Raw genomic sequence first — 27543 nt, 5'->3', positions numbered from 1 at the left:
ATAAGTTTTTCTCTCTAATAAGGTCTTCCGTGCCAAAAAGGTGAAGTGGTGCGAATTTAGGGCAAAAAAAAAAAATTCACAAAAATTTATGGGAATTTTGTCTTATTCTCTTAGCAATAGAAACCCACAGTAATTGGAATGGCATTTTGCTGCCAAAAGTCTGTGGTGAGGAAAAAGCAAGAGTCAACAGGAGAGGGAGAGAGGGAGAAGGGCACAATGATATCTCCTCATCCTTTTATTTTGTGTAACTCCAGCAACACCTAATGTTGCTATGGTGATCTGTCAGGTGACTGGGATGTGGCAGCTGGCTGCACACAGGTAATAAACAAGAAAACCTGCATTGTGCCTGTAAGCAGGAGGTGGTGACATCATCACTTCTGTGTTGTACTGTGTAAAACTGGAAGGAAACATATTTTTCTTCATTGTGGTAGAAATGGATCCAGAAGGTTTGCATGGATTGCCTGTGAGTACTTCATGAAAATGAATTTAACTAGGACTCACAAGTAGATTTATATTCTGTCAGAATGCACTGCTGAGTGTAAATTTATATGTGCCTAGAGGGACTGTATTAATGCACTACACAGAAGTTTGAGAGAAGTGTAATATGTAGAACAGATTATCTGGTGATAATTTCAGGAAAGAAAGGATAGAGTGTGCATATTAAAAAAAATATTTGGAGATAAGGTAGTTGAAAGCTGCTTTGTGGGAAACTGAGATATGAAGGAAAACAATGAAAATCATGTTTTTTGGGCGATATTAGCAACATGCGCATTTATATAATGTCTTGAAGTATTCATGTTGTGTTAACAAATGAGAAAACTGCAAAAAGTACGTTTGGTTAACTTTGAAGTGCTACCAGTACATGTAATAGAAGGGGAGGTAGGGAAGAGAAGGAAATTTTTAACAGTACTTGTCAATATTTTACTTGTGTAGAAACCTATGGGAGCCATAAACAGCTGGATTTATGGGTTGATTGATCTGAATTAGTGTGACTGTTTGCTTTTATGTAGTTCCAGTCCCAGGAGGGCTGTTGTCAGGGTAATGAATGGTACTGTAGAGAGTTACGCGAAGGGTTTTAAGATACAGCATTGAGCAGGATGTGGTGGTTGTTAAAAAATTTGGAAAATATACAAGCTACCTTGGTGAAAGAATTGGAAGTTAATGCCTAAAATCTAATTTCAGTGTTCAACAAATGCACATCAGATTCGCTGTCCCTGCAGGGGGTGGGGTGGTGGTGGTTAGAACAGAAGTAGTTCCATACCGGGATTTGTATAGAGGGGAGAAAGTGGCAGAGGCAGTCCACAGTTGAGTAGAACGTAAGTGATCTTAATGTCATTGATTTAGTCATTGATTTTCTTTTGCAGTGCTGCTGTTCAGTCACATACTCTTCTCTTATCAAAATACACATCAGCTGTATTTTCTCTCTAATCCCTGGCATTTGCCAAATAATCTGTGTCCAGCTCTGCCCTTCTTGCCCTTGTACTACGTGGAGGAACATTTTCATGTTCTACCTTGAATCAGTTTTTTCTTTTCCTTCCTGCACAAATTTGTCTGATTCTCTTCCCTGTCCAACTTTCTTCCACAGTTCATCCTTTTCTATGTCATGAACTGTAATGTGATTCTTTTTTCTCAAACTTCAATCCCATTTTAAAATGCTGATGTGGTCTCCTATGTCCTGTTTATACAGAGGCCAAAGAGACAGTGCTGACATACCTGACCATACCATCACATCAGAGGGGTAGCTATCTTGTACATTTCAGGGAGCAAGATAAAGCTGCTATATTTAGTCACTCTTGTATGTTTGCAGTCAGAGGATCTCAACATGACCTAATCTGAACAATAGAGTACAAATTTATAGCTCATTTGTATTCTCAATTAATCACCAATTTTTGCTCTGCTCAACTAGTGCTTTTAACTATCTGTGTAAATTCAGATCCAAGGTCTGGCTTCTCCTTGGACTTTTTGGTTTTCCATCCATGTATTTCCATCCCAGATTATAAACAATTACCTGGACGGGACCCAAGGAGAGGCCATGGACTCCATGAGTGGCATGCACTTCAGAGATAGCAACAGAAAGGTTGACTATGTTTTAGTCTACCACTACCGGAAACGCCTTACCCAGCACAACCCTGGGGCTGGATCACCAGGACCAATGCACAGGGCAGCCTCCATGGCCATTGTTTCAAACGGAGAGACCAAGAAGGGCTGCCTCAACCTGCAGTCAGACAATGACCAGCATACTCCTCAGGAGACTCAAGTGATTGAGCTGGACCCACTGGACGCCCTGGAGGAGGAAAAACGACTGCAGAGGGAAGAGTATGAATCCAATCTAATGGCAGCAGGACTGGAGATCGAGAAGGACATTGAGGTAAGAAGGAGAAAATTGTGTATCCTTCTTGGCACTGGGTGCTCGATAGGTAATGGCCACCATGCTGTGCAAGATGGACACGCAGGGAGCATAAACACTGGCAAGCAGAAGTCTGGCTGTGACCCTGCATCAGAGCCAAGCCTATGTTTATACCTTCTCTTCTATAATGTTAACCAATAGGAGAATCACGTGTTATGTGTACTGTTCCTGAGGTATCTCATAGTCAGTTTAAGAAGCTAATCCTAAACCTTGTCACTGCTGTTTACTGCTGAACATCTTAGGATTTAAAGCTGCTCCTGTAACCCCAAATTAGGAATCATCAGAAATAAATTATATGAGCTATTTTATACATGCCTGTCAATGGTTTACAAGCTGCTTTGGCCCAGTTCCATGACTGGCAGGGTGGGGGGACCCACGCCCCAGGAAAGGGAAAAGGGGGAAAGAGGGTAGAGAGATGGGCCTAAAAATATAACAGCAGCAGCAATCTGAGGAGAAAAAAAACCTAGTTCACTAAATAAGATAGCGGAATGCAAGATAACACTTGCATAATACAACTGAAGCTACTAAATCAAATAAAATGAGAATGTCCGAAAAGCTGAAGCCATTACTCTATTGCTGAGGCGGGACACCTAGTTGAGCCAAGCAGAAGAGAAAAGAGAGGGTGTTTCTTGATATGCAAACAGTTTTCTCTCTCTGAATGGAAAATGGAAACAGAACAATACAAAGTCCTCTGGAGTTTGTAATATGTAGTTCTTCTCTTCTGAGAATGAGGTACCCAGAACTATCCATGATCCATGGAACTGGAGCATTAACTCTTTAACTCCCAGTGCACTACATGATATTATGATGTAGAATACCGATAACAAAAACCACAAAACCATGACATTCCACTCCTTATTCCACATCGCTACATCATGCTTAATATATACAAACAAACAATAATTAACAAGCAATAAACACATGTACACACTCATATATATACATATATTTACATGGAATTGCAGATTGTATGCCCCAACATCAAATTCCCTTATGGTACATATTGAACATCCCCATTTTTCTGCATCACCCACCAAGTGGACCCAGGTCCCTGAGCAAACAGAAGCTGGAAAGACCCAAACCGCTTTTTCCAACATGCTCTTTACATGTACTGCAGGGACCTTATCTCCCTCTACAGTATGCAGGCAGCTGGATTGGGCAGGGCCATCACAATTGATAGATCCTTGAGTGTTGATCAACCAGGTGGCTTCTCCCAAATGCTTCTCCCTCTGCTTAAGTATTTCCACCACCCATTGCTTTTAACATAATTTTTAACAATCCATTGCATCATTTGATTTTACCAGAAGCTGGTGAATGATAGGGGATATGATAAATCCACTCAATGCCATGATCTTTGGCCCAACTATTTACAAGAGAATTTTTATAGTGAGTCCCATTGTTTGACTCAGTTCTTTCTGGAGTTCCATGTCGCCTAGAAACAACAGACTTGTTTCTAGAGAGTAGGTATGGTGTTTTGGGTAATAGCATGGGATATACTGCATATATTTCAAGCTACCCAGTGGTTGCCTTCATCATGGTAAGCACATAACATTTACCATCAAAGGTTTGTGGCAAGGTGATACAATTAGCCTGTCACGGCTCTCCATATTTATACTTTCACCATGGCCCTTCCCCCCAGAGAGATTTCATCCTCTTGGCTTGTTTAATTGCCACACATGTTTCACAGTCGTTAATAACCTGTGCAATTATAAATTATAAATTATAAATTATAAATTATAAAAAAGAGGTGTTAAGTCCACCTCTTGATCTCTAGCCCTCTAATATGTTGTATCTTTTCCTTGATGCCCATACTCCTTATTTGGGCAGCAATGTCTTTCCACAGTTCAGCAGCCCAAATATATTTACCACTTCACTGCCAGTTGTTTTGTTCCTACTGCTGTAACCACCCCCATACAGCATTTGCCACCATCCATGAGTCAGTATAAAGGTAAAGCACTGGCCATTCCTATTGAGCAACATCTAAGGCCAGTTGGACAGCGTTTTCCTCTGCAAATTAGCTTGATTCTCCTTCTCCTTCAGTGGCCTCTGCAACTTGTTGTGTAGGGCTCCACACAGCAGCTTTCTATCTCGGATTCTTCCCCACAATTGACATGATCCATTTGTAAATGGGGCATATTTCTTTTCATTCTCTGGTAGTTCATTGTATGGTGGGCACACAATACTTCTTTAGCACACAGTACTTCTTCTGCTGGTGGTGTTTCAAACTTTTTACCTTTAGGCCAGTCCATGATCACCTCTAGGATTCCTGAGTGACTGAGGTTCCCAATTTGACCTCGTTGCATAATCAACACAATCCACTTACTTCAAGTGGCATCAGTAGCATGATGGGTGGAGGGACCCATCTTTTAAACATCCAGTTTAGCACATGCAGTTGAGGTGCTAGAAGGAGATGCATTTCAGTACTGATTACTTTGGAAGCAGCTTGAACCCCATCATATGTGGCTAAGATTTCCTTTTCAGTTGGAGCGTAGCACTCTTCAGACCCCCTGTACACTCAACTCCAGAATCCAAGGGGTGGGCCCCAGGTCTTTCCTGAGATTCCAAGTGGGACCTTTCTCTCCAGCAGCAATGTAGAGGATGTTCTTTACATCCTGTCCCTTCTGTACTGGCCCAATGGCCATGGCTTGGGCTACTTCTTGTTTAATTTGGTCAAAAGCCTGCTGCTGCTCAGGTCCCCACATAAAATTATACTTCTTCCACATCGCCTGATAAAGAGGGCTTACAATGAGTCTATAGTTTGGAACACGCATTCTCCAAAAGCCCACTACACCCAGAAAAGATTGCTTCTCTTTCTTACTAGTGGGCGGAGACATGGCAGTGATTTTATTGATCAGATCCATTGGGATGTGACAATATCCATCTTACCACTTTATACCTAGGAAGTGAATTTCCTGTGTAGATCCTTTCACTTTGTTTCCCTTAATAGTGAAACCAGCTCTCAGAAGGATCTGAATTATTCTCTCTTTTTTCTTGAAAACTTTCTCTGCTCTATTGCCCCACACCATAATGTCATCAATGTACTGTAAGCGTTTGGAAGCACCACCTTATCCCAGTGCAGTTTGGATCAACCCATGGCAAATGGTTGGACTATGTTTTCACCCCTGGGCCAAACGATTCCAGGTGTATTGAATGCCCCTCTAGGTAAAAGCCAATTGTGGCCTACATTCTGTGGCCGAAGGAATGGAGAAAAAGGCATTAGCAATGTCAGTGGTGGCATACCACTTGGTGGCTTTTGACTCCAATTCATACTGGAGTTCTAGCACGTCTAGTACAGCAGCACTCAATGGTGGTGTGACTTAATTCAGGTCATGGTAGTCTACTGTCAGCCTCCATTCCCTACGGGCCATATGGGGCTGTTAGGAGATGAGTTTTGCTTATTACTCCCTGACTCTCAAGCTGATGAATCAACTTATGAATGGGGAGCAAGGAATCCCTGTTAGTGTGGTACTGCCATCTGTGTACCGTTTTTGTGGCAATTGGTACCTGTTGCTCTTTCACTCATAGCAACTTAACAGACAAATCTTCTGATAGGCCAGGCAAAACAGATAGCTGATTAACATCGTCTGTATCTACAGCAGCTATTCCAAAGCACCCATGGATACCCCTTGTGATCCTTAAAATGCTCCCTTCTGTAGTAATCAATACCAAGTATTTAGGGAGTTTCTGGGCCAGTCACAATAGGATGCTGTTCCCAGTCTTCACCAGTGAGGCTTATTTCTGCCTCCAACATAGTCAACTCTTGGGAATCCCCAATCACTCCAGAAATATAAATTGACTTTTTCCCTTCATGACTCAATGGCATTAGAGTACATTGTGCACCAGTGTCTGCCAGTGCCTTATATTTCTGTGGTTTTGATATTCCAGGCCATCAAATCCACACAGTGCAATACACTCTGTTGGCCTTTCCCACCCGGCTGGGGGCAAAGCTCCTCTCTTTGTTACCTCTATTGTTCTTCTTGTGAGAAGAAGAATATCGTTCTCCTATGAGTCATGAATCAGGGTCCTCACGGCTTTTTGCCATGTCTATAGCAACCAGAGTGATCACCTTTTTGGAGGAGTTCATCTTGGTGTTCATCTGTCTTGTGATTCTTTTTCCTGAGCTTGAAGTGCAGGAGTGGGTTTTTAGTGTCACTTCTTCATATCTTCTCCATGGTCATGTAGGTAACGCCACAAAGCAATATGTGACACAGTCTTACTGTTACTTACTTGAGCAGGACGTCTTCTTTTAATAGGTGAGATGTTGTATGTGAGATGGAAGGAAACTAATTTGATCAGCCCCACCAGTAGGCTGTTTTGATGATCCTGATCCCCATCAGGTGTCTCTGATGCCACCATCAGGTTTCATTTGTTTCATCACAATAAGGCACAGTAGACAGTCCGACATAACTTCTTGATTATTCTCTACTCTGTCCAGTCCTTCAGTTACTTTTGAAATGGTTGAAACACAAGCTCGTAGAGGTTAAATATAACTTAAAGTCATGAAGTCTATTATCAGTTCATTTAAAAAAAAAGGGGTCTTCTTTCCCTCTGCCATACATTGCTTCTAATGTACCGGTGTATTATTCTGGTGCAGTTCTTGTGAATTTTTGCCACATATTTGTTGTACACCTGACCCTCTCAGTATCATTCTCTTGGTTTGGATTGTCAGGAATGAATGTGCGGTTGTGTAACATTCCCACCGTGGCACATTCTCTCAAATAATGGATGCATTTTTCCGTACCAATCCATTTCTTTATCTTGGACATCATCTTTGAAGGGATATTTTTCCTTTACAGCTAACAGCATCCACTTCCAGAGAGTGAAGGTCTTATCCTCACATCCACTCTGTCAATGGCTGAGTCTCTAGCAATTCTACCCAGTTGGTGAGCTTCTCTACTATCTAGCAACACACTGTTGGCCCTATTGTCCCAACATCGAAGTAACCAGGTGACAATAGGTTCATCTGGATGGCGTGAAAAGTCTTTTCTCAAACCTCGAATTTCTGTCTTTTTCAGAGGTTGAGTAGTAATGGTGATGATGTCTTCCTCACCTCCTACTCTTTCAGGATTTGCTGTTGCCCCCCTGGGCATTGGTGACCATGATCCTACTGGGGGTTCCTCTCTCTGGATCTCCTAGATCTCTGAGCCACTCCTCTGGACCTCTTTCCTCCTCTTCTTTTACAGTGTTTTGTTCTACTTTCTCCTCCCCTCTTTCTTCCATTCTAAATAAGGTGATACTCATTTCATTTTCTATCCTCTTACAGGGGCAACTACCATCAATTCTGGTGCCTCTTGTGATTGATCAAGTTGGTTATTTTCAGTGCTCTTTCCAGCTCAGCTCAGAGTCTTTCTTGTTAGTTAGGAAGATGTCTTGTTCAGCTAGGAGGGTGTCTCATTGAGATTGAAGTTTTACTTGTTCAGTTTGGAGACTGTCTAATTTGGATTGGAGGGTGTCTCGTTTGGCTTGGAGACTGTCGAGCTTGGATTGGAAGGTGTCTTGCTTGGTTTGGAGGGTGTCTCATTCAGATTGGAGGGTGTCTCATTCGGATTGGAGACTATTGAGTTTGTATTGAAGGGAGTCTCACTTGGTTTGGAGGGTGTCTCACTTGGATTGGAAGGTGTCTTGTTCATTTTGGGAGTGTCTTATTCAGATTAGCGGTCTTTTCTCTTGGGTTGGAGATTCTCTCTCTTGGACTGGAGATTCTCTCTCTCAGACTGGACAATTTTTTTCTCAGCTTGGAGACTCTTGCTCAGTCTGGAGATTCTGTTTCTTGTCTAGAATACTCTCTTTCTGAACCTGGAGAATCTCTCAGCTCGGAGATAATCTCTTTTGGTTTGGAGACTGTTTCTCAACTAGGAGACTCTCTTTCTAGACGTGGAGATTTTCCCTCTTTGTTTGGACTCTCTCCTGGAGACTCTCCCTTTCTGCTCAGACTCTTCCTTTTGGCTCAGAGACTCTCCCTTTCAGTTTGGAGACCCTCTTACTCTGTTTCAGAAACTCTCTTCCTCTCTGGGACAGTATTGAATAAGGCCTGATAAGCATAAGCCAGACCCCAAATACTTTGTGCCTCCTCAGATCTGCCTGAGCAGCAACATCCCTGTCTCAAATATCTGCTTAGGCTCTTAGGATCTTGCAGGTGTTCAGGAGTAAAGTTCCATGACACCAGGATATCTCTCTAAAGTCTCTCCCAAGTCTTTCCACACTGCCTGCCATTCAGTATTCTCTGGCTTTGGGGAAGGCTTCCTCAAAATATGGTAAATATAGACGCTGAGTGAAATGATGAAGGGTACATTCAGGGAGATTAACAACATGATCAGATGAATATTCAAAAAATGCATAAAGGATTCAAGGGAGAGACTGGGAAACTGTTAAAAAAATACAAGTTCTGTAGAATTAGCAACTCCCTCTGGAGTAGTATGCCACATTGTATGCATATACTAGGTAGGTACTTCCATTAGTGTTTTCAATTGATTCTATATACTTATATACTTACATTGAAGAGCGGTTTTACAAGAGAAAGGTTTTTTTTTTTTTTTTTTTTTTTTTTTTTTTTTTTTTTTTTAACAGAGAAGCAAGTTAGCAGCACCCAAAATGTTTACAAATATCCCAGAATATTGGCAGTCTGCCTGGACTTCAAGGCCTTGTTTTTAGTACAGCTACCTGCAGTCCTGATAAGCTTTCTAATGAAGCTCTCTGAAAGCGGAGAAAGATTTGTTCTAAAAGCCAAAAAGCGGCCTATGCCTGCATTCTCCAACAAAAATATTAGTGGTTTATGGGCTGATTCAGCCCAATTTCATGACTGACGGGGTTGGGGAAACCATGAACCTAATTATTAAATAAATTAAGCAATATATGTCTAGTTTTTAACTTCCTTATAATTTTCTATCACTTTTTACTGTTGTTCTCTCCAAAGAGAAACTTTGTTCTGCATCTTAATATAGCATTCTTGGGGTTTTTTTTGATGGGTTTTCTTTTTTTTTAAATTCAGTTATTATTTTGCATGTATAAGTAAAGTGCACAATGAAGGCAAAGAACCTAAAGGTATGTTCCAAATTTTTCCCCATCTAATATGACACTGAGTGCATAGAATGATCCACAAGGGTCCGCAACTAACAGACCCAGTTTAAGGAGCTCTTTAGTTGGTTAATCTCTTCAAACCAAAATTCAGTATAGCCTGTGCTCAGAAAAACAGTATAATTACCATAACTTAGTGCTATGTGGAATTGACATTTGGTAGAAGAGTAGAACAGAAGAGGAAGCTCCCTATTCAGAATAGCTGACAGCAGGATAACAGAAAGGAACTACTGTTTTGCGTACTTTGTATGAGTGAAAATAATGTTTCTATATGTGACTGGTCTGTTGGGTATTATGAAGGTAAAGGAAGATAAAGGAAGTCTTGTATTGACTCTTGTGTATGTCTGTAGAATCAACTAGCTTCTATTTTACAGTACTGTATTAGTGACCCCACCTGCAAATACTTAATGCTAATCTGCAGAGTTAAGCATTTGCAGGATTTTCTTCTTCTCCTTCAAAAGTAAAACACAGTTAAAATCACAGTAAAATTATTTTTCCAATATGCTTGTGCCAGAATCCAAATTCAAATGCATCTTCATAAATTTCAGAGGAAAAGTCAACAGGTAACATTTATCCTTGCAAGTTACCTGCCAAAGATGTGAGAGTCACCTATTTAACAGGCAGTGACACAGGTCAACCTCTGCATTAGATATGTAAAGAATAGTATAATGATAAGGTCACCTAAGGCCACTTCAAGGCCACCTTGAATATTCCACTTCAGTTTTCAGGAAGGACAATAAATACTATTGACACTGCAGGAAGTTCTGAGGTTTGATTTTCCTTTTCCCTTCCCCTCCCCCTTCTGCCTTAATCAGGCAAAGGTAAAATGTACTTTATTCAGTCTGGCATGGCAAAAGCATAGCACGAATAGAATGAAAAAACACTAATTTAGCATTCTGACAAAGTACATCATTTTCAAGAACAGGGGAAATGAAACATAGTTTTCTACATAGCTTTTACAAGACGAGAATATCTTTTAACAATAACATGACAACAGTTTTAAAACCAAGCATAGATTACCCTTCAAGAAGCTTATCTAACTGCAACTTTTGAGCTAGTGTATTCAAAATATCTCATCAAACAATGCTGGTTACATCACAGCTCAAGCCAAGGAAGTCCTTGAGGAGGTGCTCAGTGTATCAGCTTATGTAGCACTATTGACAAGAGTAGTGCTGATGGTGTTTAGATTTTTCTACTTAGCATTCCAAGACATGTTTTTAAAGCTTCATTAAAAAAAAAAAAAAAATCAAGAAAAAAAAAAGTACACACACAAAAAATCTTCAAAATATTTAACCACAAAATCTAAAATCCCACCTGGGCTAAAATAAAAATTATAGTGCTGCAGTTGTTTTGTCCCACTAAGGTACTCCCTCTCCGGCACAAGGCTTTATCTTTTGCCTCCTGTCAGTGGTGAAAGACAATAGTAACCAAAATCTTATCATGGTAAATTATAGTCCAAGTAGAGCACGCTTCTGTTGAGTAGTCCCACCTGTGTTTTTGCACTGCAAGTTGTTTTCTTGGGTCTGTTATATTATTGATTACCATATTTATGTCATAATGTAATTTATTTTAATGTCAATATCTTTCAGTGGGAAAAGTGGAATTTAACTGGTCAAGACTTTAATTCATTTCAATAGAATGTTTTTTCCTTGACAAAATATTTTTCAGTACAAAACATTTCAGATTTTAATTATAGTGATATTTCTTAGTTTGGATATAATTAGAAAAATGATACCATTTTACATATTTTTTCAATGTGATTTGCAGGTAATTCCAAGAAAAGCCCTTAGCATCTATGAAGAATCTTTCAGGCGCTTAATACAAATATTCAAGTTATTTCAGAATGTACCTTCATCTGAAGTGCAGAGGGAAGCTTAACAATAAGATACATTAATTCTAAGAAGGTAGGAAAAGGTAGCAAAGACTCTAGGATGTTTATTCATATTAATGAATGCTTTCTGAAGCCAAGGAGGTAACATGCAGAGTGGTGTAATATTGGAAGAAGAGTGGGGTTCTTTCTGGCCTAAGTACTTGGACATTTTGTTCACTCTCTCTTCATCTCTCTCACTCTGAACAAGAGAATGGCAATGCTTCTTCGGGGAAAACTTCAGATCTCCATTATGTAAATATCTGATGGGTATTTTTCAACTTCTCTTGTTACAGAAGCATTAATTAGATAAAACATGTTTAGCTCTTGTTGAAATGTAATACACTGCTATTATAAAATCAATTTTGAACAGATGCAAGGTCTGCAGCAATAGTGAAGTGGAGATGGGGAGAGGTTGAGGAAACTGGGCCAGTTTAGCTTGGAAAAGAGAAGGCTCCAGGGAGACCTGATTGTGGCCTTACAATACATGTCGGGAACATATAAGCAGGAGTGGGAATGGCTATTTACAGGGGTGGATAGTGATAGAACAAGGGGGATGGTTTTAATCAGACTGGGGAGGTTTAGGTTAGATATTAGGAAGACACTTTTCACTCAGAGGGTGGTGATGCACTGAAACAGGTTGCCCAAAGAGGTTGTGGATGTTCCACCCCCAGAGGCATTCAAGGCTGCTCTGGGCAGCCTGGTCTAGAGACTGGCAATTCTGCACATTGTAGGGGGCTTGAAACTACTTCATTGTGGTCCTTTTCAACCCAGGCCATTCTATGATTCTATGATTCCATGATGAAAATAATGTCAAAATAACTAACTATTTAAGGAGAAATTTTATTTCAGTTTTAAAGAGGATGTTGGAATAGCTCCATGGGTGTTGGATGTGATTCAAATACTGTTAAAATAATGATTGATGGTAACAATTGTCTAGGTTGACTGTTTTGTCAAAGTTGAGAAGCTTGCATTATGAGTCCTGTTTTTTAATTATTTCACTGTCACCTAAATAGATAGACTACTGGGCAGGCAGAATTAATCCAAGTACTTTTAATTGACATCCAGACACTTAATGCTGAGCTACTAGGTACTTTAGTCAAAATGGCTACTAAAGTTCCTAGATAAAACTAAAGGGATACTTTGAAGTGGGCTTATACACTGTCAGTTATGTTTCTGGAGCTCTTGGGCCAGAAGTAATAAATTTTGCAAATTATCTGTGGTTTCAGAAATAGAGGCATTAAAATCTAGAATTTCAGATGATAGTAGATCTGAAGTGTACAATTTGGTGATATTTACAATGAAAGTTGAGCAAGAAACATCCCTATTTTACCCACATTTACCTTTATATACTTGCCTGGTAGAAATGGCAATAGCCTCCCAAACTTGTGATCTTTTTTTTTCTAAGTGTACTGTGCTGACTTCTGCCACCTGCTGCCACCTTCTATTTTCTGCAAACTACCTAGAGATAAGAATACAGCAGACATGGCCCATTTTTCTCCACTGGAACACGGCAGGGGGAGAACGTGACAATTGTGGGGAAAGGTACGAAAACTAACAAACTCAGCTTGGTTTATTCACAGGTTGACACATTAAAAGGTTTTTTAAATTGTTGGTAGTCTTGTTTGTAGCAGAAATTTTAATCTATAAATTAAATCTGTGGAGACAACTGCAAGAGCAATGCAGGAAGCCCTGAGGGATGCTGCTTTTCACCAATTATACTGCAGTCACCAAAGAGCCCCTGGAGGAAATCTGGAGGCTGAAATGGTGATAATTTCTGTAAACTCTTTAGACTAGTGCAGACTGAATAGCTGTTTCACAGAAGTAATGCAGTTAAATATAAGATAATTTGGGGATTTGGGTCCTATGATTTGCTGCTTTTCTGATCTTTTAAGGGACAGAAACCATACTGCTGCTTATTGGGGTGAGGAAGAAACTTTCATAGTTGCTGGATGAAGACTCCTCCAGTGGCACTACTGGTTGCCTGGTGTGCCTCAAATTGCTCTTTGGCAGAAAACGAAATCCTCAATTTGGGAGATTTGATAGTAAGGAGAATAGCACTTCACTATCCTCAGACAACTGCCCGTTTTGTCTGTAGTAAGAAGCAGCCCTACAAGAATTTCTGATACCAAGTAAGCAATAACTTCCATATACTTGCTGACTGAGTATCTATCATTTGAACTCTTATTATTTGGAGACATTTCTTCTTAGCCTTGGTTTCATACCTTACGTGAAAGAAACAAAAGAGATCTTCTGCAACTCCTCTGTGTAAGTAATAGACATTGGAAATTTGTGTGGGAGTGGATACAGCACTGCAGGGAAGTGTTCCCTGATTTTAATATGTTGCTATTATAAATATATATACATTAATTTATATATCATTACGTATTTTATGTTGTTGCTATACAAGACAAAGATGAGAAGGTTCTTCTTTCAGAGTTTTTGTCTGTATGAAAGCAAATTAAAAGGCAGTCTAAGTCTGAAAATTCTGTGTCTCATTGACTAGAACAGCTAGAAGGGCAGCAGGAAGGGACAAATTTATTTTCACATGGAATCAGAAGGTTGGAAAGAACCTACAAGATCATTTAGTCCAACCATCCTCCTATTACCATTACTACCCACAAGCTACTAAACCATATCTCATAGCTCCTCATCTAGACGCCTCTTGAACACCGCCAGGGACAGTGACTCTACCACCTCCCTGGGCAGGCCATTCCAGTGCCTGACCACTCTCTGAGAGAAAAAGTTTTTCCTTATGTCTAATCTAAATCTCCCCTGGTGCAACTTGTGGCCATTTCCTCGAGTTCTATTTGTTGTCTGGGAGAAGAGGCTGAACCTCTCCTCATCACAACGTCTCTTCAGGAAGTTGTAGAGTGCAACGAGGTGCCCCCTGAGCCTCCTCCTCTCCAGACTGAACAATCCCAGCTCCCTCAGCCACTCCTCATAAGACTTGTGCTCCAAACCCCTCACCAGTTTTGTTGCCCTTCCAGAGCCTTGATGTCTTTCTTGTAATGAGGGGCCCAAAACTGAACACACTGTTACTGTGGGCAGAGTGCAGGACCTGGCACTTGGCCTTGTGGAACCTCATCCCATTCACCTCAGCCCAGTGATCCAGCCTATCCAGATCCCTCCGAAGGGCCTCCCTACCCTCAGGCAGATCGACACCACCTCCCAATTTAGTGTCATCGGCATACTTCCTGAGGGTACGCTCAAGACCCTCATCTAGGTCATCAATAAAGACATTAAACAAGGTGGGTCCCAGTACTGACAAATCGGACTCTTCTGTTCCATCTGAGCTACTGCCCACATTCTCTTCCTGTGCGGAATCCTTGGAGGGGGCAGGGGTATAGAGGCTGCCTGGTCTCTGGTGCCCCCAGCTCATGAAGCAGTGGTGGCTGATGTGTTAGTGCCAGCGGGCTCCGTGATGACGGCCGTGTCTCTTGCCCTACAGCACGTCTGCTCCAGCGGGCGCCAGTGCGCTTCTGCTGCCAGCCGTGCTCTCTGCTTTATCCTTCACACTTCTGACAGGACACAGCCCACAGCCTATTTTGTTTATGTTGGTGGAGAAAAATAGGAAATAATAAGATCAGTTTTAGTGTGAGTCAGAAAAAAATTCAATCAGTATGTCTGTGCATATACTACATGTACAGAATACATGTATATAGATAAATATAAACTTATCTAGTCAACAGTATATATATCACAGTTCTTAATATTATAATATAAAGTATATATCATTATATATGATTGTAATTATTTTGTATTATTGCACTATCCTGTAATAATAATTTTTACAAAATTATTTAAAATTATTAAAGATTAGAAAGTCTTTTTTTTCATTCTGTAATATATCACATGTCGTAGTACACAAAATGTAAATTGTAAATTGTAATGTATTAAAATATATATAAAATATTTAGTATCTAAAATATGGCAGCATTTATCATATATATTCTCCAATCTGACACTTCCGAAGTGCTAGTTCTAACAACTGTTATTTTCCTCTAATCCCTTCCAAATGAGTGAAAAGCATTTCCGTTCAGATTCTATGGGTAGGATATTTCTTGAAATCAGTGTAGACTCTGCTCCCACTGAAACTGGTCATAGTATGTGAAGAACTACTTATCTTTTATAATTCTGTGAAGAAAAGTTTAAATTCTAGTACAGTTTTTAAAGGTCATATTCAGTTTTTCTGAATTTGTGTGTGATTTTTTATATAATTTTCTTACCTTTCTCATTTGCTGTTGTCACTTTTTTGCAAATGACTGTTTTGAAAACTGTTGACATTCACACTCTTTTTCCAGTTCTCATACTGCATACAATTTAAGACTTTAAATAATTATTCTTTTTCTGTTTTTTAACACTGGCACTTTCAACTGCCACAGGACCCTTTTAGGAAATCATGGTAAGTAGCTCCCTAAAGATCTTGTCCCTTTTGAAGGCCATTGGAAGGCTACTGAATCATTTATTTGCTCACACACTGCATTGTAGGACCCAGGAATATCCTTGTGGTAGCCTGCGTTTTGAGGACATACTGTCAAGTTTTTGCAGAACAGATAAATACAAACTAGCAAGCTTACCTGTTTGTCACTGGTCTCTGTGAGTTGACTGAATAGTGTTTACCCTATATGCAATGTTACTGTTCAGCTTTCACAGGTCAGTGCACACTGCTTCACCTAATCAGTGTTTGACCTGCTCACCTGTCTCAGGTCTCTGAATATTTGTTACTATATCTTCACACCAGCCCTCCTTGCCACAGGACTGCTCTGTCCAGGATTCTCCATTTATACTAATATGTCTTCAGCTACCATTTCACATTCAGCTCCAATACCTGTATCAATCCTGCCATTCCTCATTATATCTTTCTTTGATCTATATGAAGGTAGTCCATCATCGATTTCTCCTGTTTGTCAGTTATCATCAGCCACAGGTCTATGCAAAGTCAAAAAGTCCAAGGTATCCGCTGATCCACATACACGAGAACTTAGTACATTATAACAGGTCATTTCTCAAAGATTTCTGTATGGAGCTTGTTCCTCTCTTGCACTCTCTTATTTTAAAATGCTGTCCTTAAGAAACGGCTCAACTTTGCCACAGAGCTGGCAAAGCTTGGTTTCACTTAGCTAATTTTGCTCAATAGAGGACTGGACTTAATTTTAAATGGATCTGTTGCACTAGGTATTTGAAAGCACCATGGTAACAGTGTAGGTCACAGCTATCACCACGAGGGACTCCAGTTTATTTTTCACCTGTGAGCCACAGATCACAAGTGGCTTTCCTGGAAAATATTTATGTATAGGAGTTGTGTCATGTAATGTCACCAAATAGCAAGCTTCTTCATAGAAAAAGTTGTTCCATGGTCCAAGTGTGATTTGTTGATAATTTCCGCGTCTTCCTTCATAATGCTCCACTAGAATCACCAGACTCACTTCCTGGCAGGACAGATACAGTTATCATGAAGACTTGCTGGGTGGTTTTATGAAAGACGGCTGTTCATTCTATTATAAATTAGCTGTAGTTTATGTTAAATTGATTAGTAATCCTCTATAATACTGTGTCTATTTAGTACTAATTTATTGTTCTCTTTGTAATTAATTCTTAATTCCCATTGTTTCATAAAAAAATCTGGCTATAATGTAAATCTGATTTTGTTCCTGTTGTATTATTTTAAGTATCAGAAAAGACTAATAAGTAGTTTTAAAATGCATGACTGTAATGCTGACAAGGAAGGATTAGTTGGGGATGTGAATGTTGAGGACAACCTTGGATGTAGCAACCATGAGATAGTGGAGTTTAGGATCCTGCATGGAAGAAACAAGGCAGTAAGTACAATTACAACCCTAGACTTTAGGAGAACAAATGTTGACCTTTTCAACTTGTATATTTGGAGGTATGCTGTGGTTTAGAGCACTGGATACTAAAGGGACCCAAGAGTTTGTTGACATTGAAGCACCACTTCTTCCAAACTCAAGATAGATGCATACGTAAGAGCAAGAAATGAAGCAAAGGTGGCAGGAGACCCACATTGATGAACAAAGAGCAAATGGAAAAACTCAATTAGAAGAAAAAAGCCTATGGAATGTGGGAAAAGGGTCTGGCCACAAGGGAGGAACATAAGAAAGTTGTCAGGGCATGCCACAAGGAAGGCCAAGGCCCACTTGGAATTAAATCTGGTGAGGGAGGTCAAGAACAACACGAAAGGTTTACTTAAGTAAGTATATTGACAGTAAAAGGAAGACTAGGGAAAATGTGGGCCAGTTGCAGAATGAGGTGGGTGCTCTGGTAAGAGAAGTCACTGAATGCCTTCTTTGCTTCAGCCTTTGTGCCAAGACTGCCCCTCAGGAATTCCAAACCCTGTAAAGAGAGAAAATTTGGGAAAAGGAAGACTTCCCCTTGATCAAGGAAGATCTGGACAGAGATTATCTATATACAAACTTAAGGCACACAGATCCAAGGGCCCGTATGGGATGCAGCCACGAGTGCTGAGGGAGCTGGCAGAAGTGGTTGCCAAACCACACTCTATCATCTTTGGAAGGTCGTGGAAAATGGGAGAGGTGCCTGAAGACTGAAGGACAGCCAATGTCACACCAGCCTTCAAAAAAGGCAAGAAGGAAGAGCTGAGAAGCTACAGGCCAGTCAGCCTCTGTCCCAGGGATTGTGATGAAACAGTTTATTCTGGATGCCATCCCCAAGAAATTAGAATTAAATAAGGTGATCAGGAGTAGTCAACATGGATTCATCAAGGAGAAATCATATTTGATCTATCCTGTAGCCTTCTATGATGTCATCATCAGCTGAGTAGATGAGAGGAGAGTAGTGGTTGTTATGTACTTTGACTTCAGGAAGGTGTTTGACAATGTCTCCCACAACATCCATATTATGAAACTTAGATAATGTGGAATAGATGAGTGAATGCTGAGGTGGATTGAGAACTAGCTGACTAACAGAGCTATGAGGATTGTCATCAGTGGTGCAGAGTATGGTTGCAGACCTGTAACTAGCGGTATTGCCCAACAGTCAGTTCTGGGTCCAGCCTTGTTCAACATCTTTATCGATGACCTGGATGAAGGAGTAGAGTCTACCCTCAGCAAGTTTGTTGATGATACAAAGATGGGAGGATTGACTGACACGCCTGAAGGCTGTGCTACCTTTCAACAAGACCTGGATAGACTGGAGATTTGGGCAGAGAGGAACCTAATGATGTTTAACAAGAGCAGGTGTAGAGTCTTGCCCCTGGATAGGAATAACTGCATCCATCAGTACAGGTTAGTGGATGACTTGCTGGAGAGGAGCTCTGCAGAGAAGGTCCTGGGAGGTCCTGGTGGGCAGTGGATTGGCCATGAGCTAGCAGTGCGTCTTTCTGGCCAAGAAAGCAAATTGTATCCTGGGGTGCATTAAAAAGAGGGTGTCCAGCAGGTCAAGGGAGGGTATCCTATCCCTTTACTCTGCCCTGCTGAGGCCACGTTCAGACTACTGTGTCCAGTTCTGGAATTCCCATTTCAAAAAATGGGATCTCCTAGAAGTAGTCCAGCCGAGGGCCAAAAGATGATTAAGGGCCTTGAGCATCTCCCTTACAAAGAGAGGCTGAGTAACCTGGGTCTGTTCAGCCTGGGAAAAGAAGACTGAGAGGGGATGTGAGAAATGTTTACAAATACCAAAAAGGAGGTGGGAGACAGATGGATGAGGACAGGATCTTCTTAGTGGTATGTAGCAATAGGACAAGGTGTAATGGCTAAAACTTGAACATAGAAAGTCCCATACTAACATGTGGAAGATCTTGTGTATGGTAAGTGAGACAGAGCATTGGAACAGTGTCATGGTTTTGTGATTTAATGAACAAGATCAACTGATTTTATCTGATTAGGTGTACAAGAAATAGTAGGACAAGAACAATTTGCTTAAAGTCAACTGCAGAATAGAAGAAATGTTTTGTCTTTGCTTGTTCAGATGGGTACAAAAGTACACTAATGAAGCCATGTAACTTTCAAAATATCTTGTGTGTGGAACCTATAGCTCAGGGATTTCTGGTTCAGATGATTCCCAAAACCTTGCATCTTTGTGGTGCACATACAGTTGCAGAGTAGGCAGGCAGTTTTACGTCTTTCAGAGCATTAGAAGATTTGGCTTTTAGAGCATTAGATCAGACATGCCCAACCTGCGGCCCATGGGACATCTTGTACTGTGGCCCACCCCCTGCTCCGTACTATCATGGCGGTATCTCTTCCCTGCCAAGAAGCCTGGCATGTCCTAAATGCACCCTGAGCATGCTCCTGTCCCTCAGAAACAACCAAACCATTGGTGTGCAACTGGCAGTGACAGGAGGGAAACCAGGACACAGAATGTGCAGTGTTAATTCAAATTATGACAAATAGTTTTTATGTATTTTGATATATTGATTAAACACAGTCTTGTGAACAGCAAAAAAATAGCTTGCTTTCTGTTTTGATAAATTAATTTGATAATAGGTTTCAAGATTACCAAAATAATAAAAAAAATTTCTGTATATTTGCAACTTCCCTTTCAGTTGACACATATTACCTGTAAATTTTCAAACTGAATTTGTAGAGTTGCAATTAGATAATCAACTCAAAAAATTTTATTTTATCTCTCTATTATACTTTTATCATACTTTACCAGATACCTATGTTAACAGAGAAAAATATCCCTCGCTTCAGTCACACCTTACTCATTTCATCAATTTTTTTTTGCAGTACATGCATTTGTGAACAATTATTTTCAAGGATGTACAGGAAGAAAAAAATTTCATCAAAAATCTCTGAAGAGCAATAAGAATTGCAGTCACTTGCACTGAACAAGACTGATGCATTAGTTTCACAAAGATGTCAGATGTCTCAGTAGTTCTATGTATTGCTCACTTTTTTATGTTTTAATTAAAATATATATAATAAATTTTTTTGCTTATATATACTAACTATGTTATATATTTTACCTGAGGTCAAAGACAGTTCCTCTTCTCTCATTGTGCACCAAGCAAGCCAAATGGTTGGACACCCACGCATTAGATGATTCGGCTTTCAAAGAGAAAGTCACATTAATTCTTGTTGTAATTGAAGTTGGGTATTCACTCTGATTGCTCTTTGTTGCAAGATTTAGTTAGATATGCCGTCTTGAAACCTGCTTACTGTATTCTGTTCAATAATATTGAAATTTGTTATTTTCACTACATATTTCAGAATAAGAGCCAAGGACTGAACTTTGTCCGTATTCATGCAACTTGGCAAGTACTTAGCCGAGAAGCGGAACTCCTTAAAATAAAAATGCCCACTAAAAAGGTAAATATCTTCCATTTTATAAAAACTAGTTTTATACCTGGAGGAAGACTGATCAGAAACATAAATGTTTTGAAGCTCTTAGAGGTACATTATTCTAAATCATTTCAAATAACACGTAATGCTTATTCTTTCATTTTACTATTTTGTGATGATTTAGTTTTCAGAGTTGAATTTAAGGTGGGAATTTCTGAGAGGATTTCAGAGGCCCCAGAGGCAGCTCGCTGGTAGACCATGCTCTGTACAGTAACAACAGAGGAGAGTTTTGAGGAGGGATTTACAGTTCAGAAGGCAGTAGCTATTCAGAATTTTGTCAAGGAACTTTCTTCAAAGGTGAGGTGCAGTATGTCATGATAGTGAAGGCATGTCCGTAGTGTTTTGATTTTTACCTCACAGTTGTTTTCATCCAGTAAAAGATGTCCACACCTTAGAGTATTACTATCTGTCACTGTCAGAGATTTGGCCAAGCTAGTCTTGCATATTCTTACTCTATTGTATAAAGTAAGATTAAACACAGTCTCCCTCAACTGTTTACTTGTAATCAGCCTCTGAAAATGAATAGGCTTTGGATAGCTACTATAAGTTGTCTTTCTGGTTTTATACTTGTTTTTTTCTCAGTTGCAGAAATTGAATATTACCAGCTAAATAGAGCAAGCATGGCATGAAAATTCTGTTACTGTCATAAGATTTTTGCAAAGACAGTCAGGAGATGAACTTCCTGTGAGGGCAAAGACCTGTTTGAAAAACTGAAACCCTGTATTTCAAAAATTTAACAATAAAAAATGAAAAATAAAAATAAAAAATCAGCCATTAACAACAAAAGGAAAATTCATTTCTTTCTTTTATTTTAAAAGCACAATTTTTTTTTCTGTGATTTTATTTTTATTTGTCCAAACAACCAGTAAAACTATAAATAAAGGATGCTCAGTGGAAAGTATTCATCTCTAAACATGATAAGTTGGTTGCAAAAAAGTCTTTTGAAACATTCAATTTTAAAACATCTTTCAGGACAAATGACATTCTGGTAAATGATGCTGTCTGAGCAAATTCAGCTACATGTATTATTCTGTACAGGGCTGAACTGTTACTTTTGATAAATGACAATTCACCACACTGGAGCAAATTAGATACATCAAATATAATTAGATGTGTAACAACTTCAAACAAGAAAATAAATCCCCCACAATATTATAAGTTAAAGAATGTCTAAGTTTCCAAGGATCCTAACTGCAGTCCTTGAAAAAAGTTGTGAATGTGATGAAGGTAAAGAATCAGATGATCTAAAAATTATGAAGACTTAAGATGCTTAATTAAGGTGCTTAATGTAATTTCAATTTGAAATGATAAAAAAAGCATTTAGTCATAGGTTCATGCAGGTGTTACATAAAGTTCATTTACTTAATTTGATTAATCAGATTGCAAATAAACACGTTTGGTAAGTTTGTATTTCAGGAAAATAAATACTTCTCTATCTCTGGGAGGCTCTGTTGCTTGACATGTCAATCTGAATCAACTTCCTTGGAATTGCCATAAAGCCACGAGTCAGACATCCTCACTTTTAATGGCAGGTGTATGCGTGTGCCATTAGACAAAACTAGCAATTATTACCCAAAAATAACGTATTTATTCTTGGCAGTATCATTGACAATGAGTAAACACCTTTCTTGCTTTGTCTGCCCCTCTATTTCCAGTTACAGTTACAAAGTCAAAATCATTGCTCTACCTTTCTATCATACTTTTGCAGCTCCTAGCTGAGATGAGTTAGTAAGGATTTTTCTTGTACTATGAGTTTTCTTCTGCAAGAAGCTTGTGTCCCTGGAACTGGAACCTTTGCAGATTCAGGTGCTTGCTCTTACATGAGAATTTATGTTAAGGTGCTTATTTTAAATATAGAATTAAATATGTGTATAAAAATGATGTTTTTTTTTTCATTTTAGCGTATTTTTGGAAGTCAAGTTCATATGTGACATTTTATTTACTCAGATGTATGAAATCAAAGAAGAGGAGGGAATAGTCAAAAAGTTAAGTGAAATATGGTGCAAATTGTCTGAACCTCTGCAACCCCAGGTGCCACAAGAAGATAGCAAGATGAAAAGCCTGTCTTACCCATTTTCCAGAGAGAAAATATATTTGTGAGTACCTTAAACTGTAAAGAGCAATGAATAAAACTAGGAAAAATGGCATAAATTATAAGAGATTTTCAATCAAAAAGCAGAAATTTGTTAAGATTGTTCCGTTTCTGGGATTTCTGAGGAAATGTGCATTAACACTGAAATCAGTTTCAGAGGATTAACAGAAATCTAAGTTGAATTTTGTCAATGTTCTTCTTTCTGCTAGATAAGGCACTTGAAGCAGTGCAAAAATAAATTAACTATGTTCTTATAATGAACTGTAAAAACATAGCAACAAATTTGTGGTTAACAGGATAGTAATATTACTGCTTGTTTTGAGACAAGAAAGATTATATAGAAATTTGGTAATATATTTCCTCTTGCAAGATTTACTGTAGTATGAGACCTCTCCCAAAAGTAATACCTCCTATTTTATTATGTTGGCCCACAGCATCAGAGGCAGATATTGGTGGTATGGAGGTAGAGGTTGAAATTTCCCTACAATATTCCATTAAATTTTGTTGCCATAAGACAGATGGTGCAATCTGACAAAATAGTGTCTGTCGTGTAGGTGTGTATGAAACAAAAGTGTGAAAATGATTTCCTCCATGTGGAAAAAATTAAACCCATTGACATTCATCGACACTTGCTGAACATTCATGGAGATGAAACAGTGGATGTCAGCACAGTGAGGTGATGAGTAGCGTGTTTCAACAGAGGCAACAGCAACATGAAACACAAAACATGTTCTGGGCAGCCAAGTAGATTTTTACAAGCGCTGCATACAGACTCTTGTTCATTGCTGGCAAAAAATACATAGTTAATGGCAGTGACTATGTTAAAAAATAGTGTTTTGTATTTAAGAATTCATTCTATCAAACAGTGTTGTTGTGCTTTTTGAATTTGTTGTAGCTTCCATGGAAATAAATAGGAGGTTTTATTTCCAGAGTGACTACATAATTAAAACTTGGCTAGCAATATGAAGATAAGAAATTCTTGACACTTCCTCTTTCACTCAGAATAATATATCTGGATGTTATATATCCCACCCTCCTTTCTTCTTTTCTTTTCTTTTCTTTTCTTTTCTTTTCTTTTCTTTTCTTTTCTTTTCTTTTCTTTTCTTTTCTTTTCTTTTCTTTTCTTTTCTTTTCTTTTCTTTTCTCTTCCTTATTTTTTCCCTGTATTTATGTGTGAAAAATCAAATTCAGTGAAAAATGAAACATACCATTTATTGTCTTCTTTGAAAACTTTTATTAATGCAAAATACACCAAAAGTGCATGAGGGGAATAAACTGGGAAGGCTAATTTCACAAATGATGATTCCAGTGGAACTGTTATTTTAAAGCAAGTGAAACGTTGACTGGAGAAGAGAAATAAGCATGTGTATTAGGCAAGTTAGAACTGTCACATAATTGTATAGGGTTGAGAGCATTTTATAAAGAAAAGATTGAAATGTCAGTTTGTGTAAACAACATTCTCCTTAAAAGAAAGGCATTTTACATTAGTAAATATTTATGTACCTTTTGTGCCCACCGTTACTGGAGTCCCATTAGAATTCTGAATGAAGGGGCACAGTATATCGTGCAGTTTCATCTTCATTTCCTTAAAACATTTGTTTATCATAGTGAGGTTTGTAAGTTAATTCTAAGTAAAATTTTGTATGTTGTCTCACTCAGTTCCGAAAACAAACCCGATTTTTTTCTCTTAACATTTTCAGGTACAACATCAGAGATAAAGACACATTTTTCGACAATGCTACCCGCAGTCGAATAGTAAGTAAGCAAAAGTAACTTCTCGCACTGAATGATATTTAATAGTGTTGACTACTTTGCTAATCCCATCATTTTATTCATCTCTCTTTTCCTATAAAGCACTAAGCAGTTATATGTGTGTAAGCATATATATGTAAGAAATGCTCTGCTGAAGCTACACAGTAGTCCATATAGCTTGGTGAGAGTAGATGCTATGGAAGGATGTACTGCTGACTCAAGACTATTGTTAAAAGTTGTCATTAAGTCTTACTTCCTGCTGTTTAGTCAGATCTTCTTCCATGAAAGTCCTCTACAATCCTATAGTAATTTACTTGCTCTGGTAGTCTTTGATGAGAAAGTTTTTATCATCTTCCTGACATTCTGTTTAGTCTCCAGTGGGTTAGTAAGGCAGGATTTCTCTTTAAGGATGCTGTGCAACTCTTCTCCAGCATACTATGTTTGCCATATACACTTTGGCTTCATAGATACAGTATATTTAACAGTATATATACTGATTACTTCTATATGTAGCTTAATGTTATACTTCCAAATATGATCTTTTTGTTTGTTTGTTTGTTTTTGTTTTAAGAGTTGGATTATCTTGTGTTTTTCTGTAGATTAAAACACTCATTATACCTGAACTCCTTATGCTTCTAATAGTTTTATAAGGATGAGACACAGCAGAACACAGCCTCTACATGAGTGTCAGAAAATCAAACAATATGAACTGTTGTATCATTGTTAAGTTTTAAGTAGTAACTGCAACAGAATTTTCTAATTTTTGAAGTTTCATTCTACTGCTCCCTCCATGAGAAAGATAATTTTAAAAGACAATTTTCAGGTTATATCACTACTATTCTTTTTCATAGGTACATGAAATTTTGAAGCGCACTTCTACAAAGACCAGAAACAGCATGGGTAAGAAGGGAAGATAATCATAAATGTTGTTTTGAAAGGAATTGCTTAAGTATCTCAATGAATATTTGTGAAGAACAGGTAAATGAGGATGCTGAAGAATGTCCTTCCAGAGGGTTTTATAATCAGTGTCTCAAAATTGCCTCTTGAGACCAAGGATAAAAGCAGGGTAGCTGTCATAAGACACTCCCTTCTGAGGGGAACAGAGGACTCAATGTGCTGTCAGGACCCTACTCACAGGGAAGTCTACTGCCTCTCTGGGGCCCAGCTTAGTGACATTAGTAGTGTTCCTAGTCGTCCTAGTTACTAGTTGTTACTAGTTACTAATTGTTACTAGTTACTAGAGGTACTAGTGGTCATAGGAAGCAGTAAAACTGATTCTGGAAGTTCTTTGTGATAACAAAGTATCATTGGGAAAACCAACAATCATTTATACGAAAAAGTTGACCGATTCAGTTGGTGATGAGATTCTCTGGCTGAAGACCACTCGTTCTCAGGAAGTGACATTTGTCCAGAAGACGTTTTTCCTTTGGAGGCTAACCTTTAAATGAGCCAAGGACCCTGAGTTCACCCCTTCCAGTCACAGGGAAAGTGCAGGTAAACTGCACGCAGTCAATCTTCCCAGGCCAGCCACCCACTTCACCAGGTATTCAATCATCAGTTCAGGCCATGACGTAACAGTTCCTCTACACTCCGCCCCTTCACAGCATGAACAGTGATTGACACATTTATATACTTCAATTACAATATTGTATTAGTAGTTCTTGTCATAATGCAATAAAAAAAGTATGATAATTCAGCCATGACATAACAGTTCCCCTACACTCCACCCCTTCACAGCATGAACAGTGATTGAACACATTCATATATTTTAATTACAATATTGAATCAATAGTTCTTGTCACAATGTAATAAAAAAAAAAAAATCTGCAAATTCAGACGTCCGTTTAGAATCATAGAATCAGAAGGTTGGAAAGAACCTACAAGATCATTTAGTCCAACCATCCTCCTATTACCATTACTACCCACAAGCTACTAAACCATATCTCATAGCTCCTCATCTAGACGCCTCTTGAACACCGCCAGGGACGGTGACTCTACCACCTCCCTGGGCAGGCCATTCTAGTGCCTGACCACTCTCTGAGAGAAAAAGTTTTTCCTTATGTCTAATCTAAATCTCCCCTGGTGCAACTTGTGGCCATTTCCTCGAGTTCTATTTGTTGTCTGGGAGAAGAGGCTGAACCTCTCCTCATCACAACGTCTCTTCAGGAAGTTGTAGAGTGCAACGAGGTGCCCCCTGAGCCTCCTCCTCTCCAGACTGAACAATCCCAGCTCCCTCAGCCACTCCTCATAAGACTTGTGCTCCAAACCCCTCACCAGTTTTGTTGCCCTTCCAGAGCCTTGATGTCTTTCTTGTAATGAGGGGCCCCAAACTGAACACACCGTACTCGAGGAGCGGCCTCACCAGTGCAGAGATCAGGGGGATGATTACCTCCCTGCTCCTGCTGGCCACACTATTTCTAATGCAGGCCAGCATGGCATTGGCCCTCTTGGCCACCTGAGCACACTGTCAGCTCATCTTCATCTGAGCATCAATCAACACCCCCAGGTCCCTTTCCTCTTCACAGTCATCCCCACTCAGCCACTCAGCCCCAGGCCTATAGCGCTGCATGGGGTTATTGTGGGCAGAGTGCAGGATCCGGCACTTGGCCTTGTGGAACCTCATCCCATTCACCTCAGCCCAGTGATCCAGCCTATCCAGATCCCTCCGAAGGGCCTCCCTACCCTCAGGCAGATCGACACCACCTCCCAGTTTGGTGTCATCGGCATACTTCCTGAGGGTACACTCAAGCTCCTCATCTAGGTCATCAATAACGATATAATACAAGATGGGCCCCAGTACTGACCCCTGGGGGACACCACTTGTAATGGGCCACCAGCTGGACTTTACTAACTACAACCCATTGAACACGGCTCTCTAGTCAGTTCCTTATCCAAAGAAGGGTATACCTTTCCAGACCATGGGCATCCAGTTTCCCCAGTAGAATACTGCGAGAGACTGTGTCAAAAGCTCTGCTGAAGTCTAGGTAGACTACATCAACAGCCTTTCCCTCATCTACCAGGCTAA

General features: G+C 39.4%; 1 protein-coding gene across 1 annotated transcript in view; it reads left to right on the top strand.

Annotated features, from left to right (window-relative positions):
• The first annotated feature begins 2035 nt into the window (after positions 1-2035).
• Positions 2036-27543, top strand: part of ANO2 (anoctamin 2) — a 183267-nt gene continuing 157759 nt past the window's right edge. Inside the window, exons 1-5 of the mRNA XM_085234124.1 lie at positions 2036-2368; positions 20543-20641; positions 22622-22770; positions 24467-24521; positions 25370-25418. Of these exons, the coding sequence (XP_085090250.1) occupies positions 2042-2368; positions 20543-20641; positions 22622-22770; positions 24467-24521; positions 25370-25418 (679 nt within the window). The 5' untranslated portion in view covers positions 2036-2041. The remainder of the gene's footprint in view (positions 2369-20542; positions 20642-22621; positions 22771-24466; positions 24522-25369; positions 25419-27543) is intronic.

Source organism: Meleagris gallopavo, chromosome 1, assembly GCF_905368555.1.
Source record: "Meleagris gallopavo chromosome 1, MGAL_WU_HG_1.1, whole genome shotgun sequence".
Classification (NCBI taxonomy): Eukaryota; Metazoa; Chordata; class Aves; order Galliformes; family Phasianidae; genus Meleagris; species Meleagris gallopavo.
Note: the sequence above shows the minus strand (reverse complement) of the source record. Positions and strands in the feature narration are given on the sequence as shown.